A 4,185-nucleotide genomic window follows, 5' to 3' on the forward strand; every position below is an offset into this window, starting at 1 on the left:
AGTTTGACAGTAACAGATTTTACTTTAAACATAAAATATATATCACTTAGAACGGGAAAAAGAGCAAATTATATGAACAGTGAAAGGTAAAATGTGCGCGGCGAGAATGTAGCTTACAGTACGCTATGGAGTTTGTCACTTTTTCATTGTCCCATAAGTGGAAAAGAAATTTACATAAAATTAAAACGAACAAGAAAAATAGTGTAAAAAATCATTTTAGTAAATTTATATTATTAAAAAAGAAAGTGGTAGATATAAATAACAAAAATTATAATTATTTATAATGGGGATTGGTGAACATGATAAGGAAACATCATTATTTCTTCTTCAAAATAAATTTATTTTTAATGAACATTTTGGCATTTTGCACATCATATTTAACACCAAAAAGCAGGTACATGCATATGCATTGAGTTTATGCAGCTTAGTGTCATGTTGTTGAAGCCACATCTTTATGAAAACAAGACTACTTGCACAACTCCCGCGCCCATATTCTTGGACTTCCACCTTCCAATCTCACCAGTAAGAACCATTTTTTTTCCAATGAGCCAGTTCTGGCAAATGGAAAAATCCCTTTAGTCCATCCAGTTTCAAAATTTAGTTATTCATTTTTTTTCATTTCACTTCGGGGCGTGACATAACATCGGTACAGAATTTATTTATCAAATGCAAAGAATCAAATTAATGTTTTGTAGAAGCTTAAGTTTTGTTTGTCTCTTCAATTTTTGCACCTTCTCTAGAGCAATATTTTTCCAATAAATATGATATTGTGTAAAAAAGATAAAGTGCGAAAATATATACCTTTATTTTTCTCAAGCATTGAAAAGAGCTTTTATTTAAAGCAGCATCCAAAGGCTGTTCAGCTGAAATTTATTTTACATTTCAGAACAAATTCCAGTCAGCACAAGAATATTTCTGGGCAGATGGTACCTTTGCTAAAAATATAGACACAACAACTGACAAAGGCGTGGTTATACTTTTTTCCGCCAAAGAGTATTTTCAAGATTACATAAACATCTGCAAGAGTAAAGCCAATGGATGTATACAGTAGTGCAGAAATATAAAAGTTTAATGTAGCAAAACAAAAACATCACTTCAACTTTTACCAAGAGCAAGGCCATAAAACAATATGTACATAAATAAATAAAATAGCACCCCCAATTGTTAGAATGCAAAATAAAAAAAAACTATTTTAATAAACTGGACATTGAAATAAGACATATAGGAGGTAAGAAAGAAGCACTTTCTGGTTGTTTCTTAAGCTTAATACGATTAATTTCGTGATAACAACAAGGTCGTGTGATGGGAATTTACAGCTGGTGTCACACAACGCTATAAGTGCTAAGTACCGGAAATTGAATTAACTCCAAAAATGCAGAGTAGATAATTTTGTTGGGCACACATAAACACTGTATATATTTCATATATGAGAAAAATTCATTGTCAGTTATGAGAGATAAAACAAAATCTTATTCTCCTGTGAAGGGATTACAATTTCTTTACCAGTAGGGGTTCCACGAAGCAACACAATTTTAACAACGACCAACTTTAAAAACAACTTGTAAACTCAGTAATATTTAATGATGGGAAAAAAACGATTCGCTGAATAAAAGAACGATAGCAATAAATTCACACCAATATATGTAAGCTTACACATCGATATTTAAAAAAATGGAAAGTTAACCCAACTCAGAATAAAATGAATTTGAGCCTGCCTAACCAAAGTTTTACACTTTGAGCGCGAAAACTTTCAGTGACTCCACTACCGATCAAAGCACGTCTGCGAAAGAAAACAATTTGCTCAAAAAACCACACTAGATCGTAATGACAATTTATTGCTACGGTTTGGACTTCTGTTCACAGGTATGTAAATCGTACCACATGGAGAATCGTAAATGCATATATTATATATGTACAAAAAGGTACAGAGATTTTGTATGAATGGCGGTCTATGTGTGTTAACTTACGATTGTTTTTACTCTTCACATTTGGGATTCCAGTAACTTTTATGGGTAACCAGTTAAGCAACAAGATCAATTAACGAAGTGTTCATTAAAAGAAAAATACCTGATGGCTTTTTTCCCCATTGATTTTCGCCACAAACCCTACTCCGCAAGCTTCCCTTTCGAACTCCGGCGAGTAAAGGCCTTGTTTTGCCGGATAGCCATATTTTGAACGCACCATTTCACGTTTGAAGGCGTCAGGCTGGTGATTAGGTCAGGTTTTCGACGACTTTATTGAAAAGCTCAAGGAAAATCTACTGGGTTAAGCGAGTCCGGATGACTGAGGGCTGTGGAAGCGAGCGCGTGCTAGCATGTTGTTGTACTAGTAAATTTCCGATTGGACTTTGGCGCCACCCCACGTGATGAAATACACCTTTTGTGTTTGTTGATAAAGGATAAGCCAATGAAATCAATGAAATTAACTTCCGTTTACTGCTTCACGTGTGATGTTTTTTCCTCTAATACTTTGGGCCGGTACTGAATAATGAAACACTTAACTAGACGGAAACCTCAACCTTTGAGGATTTCACTTTGTCAACGGTCCCGGTGTATTTATTTTATCATATTATTTTTCAAATCGGGATTCCTTTCTGATATAAATTATTAAGTATTTCTGCAAAGGTAAAGGTTCAAGATAAAGGATTCACAAACTCATGAAGTAGGAAGATTTTGCACCTTGTTAGTTGCAGAGTTTTTTTATCGACTCGATAGCTGTCGGTAGAGTTAGACAGAATACCATGGTAGCTGTAAACAGCCATAAATGAAAGAAGCACTTGAGTCTTCATTGATGTTCTCAAAGATGTCAAAAGTTGTCGTACCACCCGGTGGGGGACTCCGCATATGAAAGGGGTGGGGATGCTCGTCGTCTCGCTTAGGGGTGAAATTTTCGGAATTTAGTCTCACTTAGGGTGTTCTGGGCAAAACGCCATTATATTTAGCCGTGAAGGTCTCGTTTAGGGTTGCACGCGAAAAAATTTTTAAAAAAATATATGTTGTCTGTGTTTTAACATGGTCTCTTTTAGGGGTCACAAAAAAATTTGGGCCATCTTTAGGGGTTTAATTCAAAATTTCCGACGAGCTTCCCCACCCCTTTCACATGCGGAGTCCCCCCCGGGTCGGACTACTCCCAAAATGATAAAATTGGAATTGACGAATAATTACCCTAATCACGGGATTATGGGGCGTTCATAATTCCGTTAGTCCTGTTCGAAACTTTTTCTTATTTCAAGTATTAATATTCCAATATATAAAAATAAATCATTACAAATCATTACTTCATTATTTTCAAAAAAAACTTATCAGTTCCGGAAAAAAATTTCCAAAGACAAAAATATTCTATAACTTCTGATGGTATCAGTCTCTCAGCGTGTAATTTGAATCCTAGCTCCAGTAAAAAGCCCTTTCAAATAATGTTGCAAAATGCGTACGTGTTAAAATAGTACACACACTCAGTGAAAACCCTGCATCAGTTTTTTCCGCCCTGCTGGCCTTTACACCCTGAAATCCTTCACGTCAATGAATTGTGACAACCTAATCAATGAGTAACAAATGAGTAGTAAATGAACAATCAGTTTCAAAAATGACTTCTGTCAGGAGCCAGTAAGGGACGGACCATTAGAAAAGTTATGGGGGGAGGGGAATTTTCGAGCCGCAGGAATTTTTTTTTGTTATCAAATTCCATGTATGTTTTTTTTTTAGGCCATAGCATGAATATTTTTAAGGATTAATTGGCGTGCAAGAATTTTTTTCATTCAATTTTCCCTTGCGCGAATATTTTTTTTGTACTTCGCCCGCCCCCCCCCCCCCCCATAAGATTTCTAACGGTCCGTCCCTAATCGGCTCCTGTTTCTGTTCTGTATGAAGGGACCAATTAAACAGCGCACAAACACGTCAGCCTGAACTTTTAAAATAGCCGCTTGGGCCGGAGTCACGCAATGCTCCCCGCCTGAGAACTGCGTGATCATCCTCCGCGCGCTTTCTATCTTTTTCGATCATTGCTATTTTTATAGGGATACCCAGCGGGAGCCTATGCGGAGGAGAGAGCAGAACAGCCGTTTTGCAGAAATTATTCAACATTAGATTTTCGTACAAACACTGTTTCCGGTTGCCTAGCTACTCATGAAGATGGCTTCCAAAACAGTGACAAGGTCTATTAGTTTTCAACGTAGCACAATGGGCTCCC

At 36.5% G+C, this 4,185-nt stretch overlaps 1 protein-coding gene across 1 annotated transcript in view; it reads right to left on the reverse strand.

Annotated features, from left to right (window-relative positions):
* The window catches only part of LOC140921484 (uncharacterized), a 52,066-nt gene extending 49,766 nt beyond the window's left edge, over positions 1-2,300 (reverse strand). The window contains exon 1 of the mRNA XM_073371490.1: positions 2,068-2,300. Coding sequence (XP_073227591.1) covers positions 2,068-2,184 — 117 coding nt within the window. The 5' untranslated portion in view covers positions 2,185-2,300. The remainder of the gene's footprint in view (positions 1-2,067) is intronic.
* Between the last annotated feature and the right edge of the window lie 1,885 nt (positions 2,301-4,185).

This window comes from Porites lutea, chromosome 1, assembly GCF_958299795.1.
Source record: "Porites lutea chromosome 1, jaPorLute2.1, whole genome shotgun sequence".
Classification (NCBI taxonomy): domain Eukaryota; kingdom Metazoa; phylum Cnidaria; class Anthozoa; order Scleractinia; family Poritidae; genus Porites; species Porites lutea.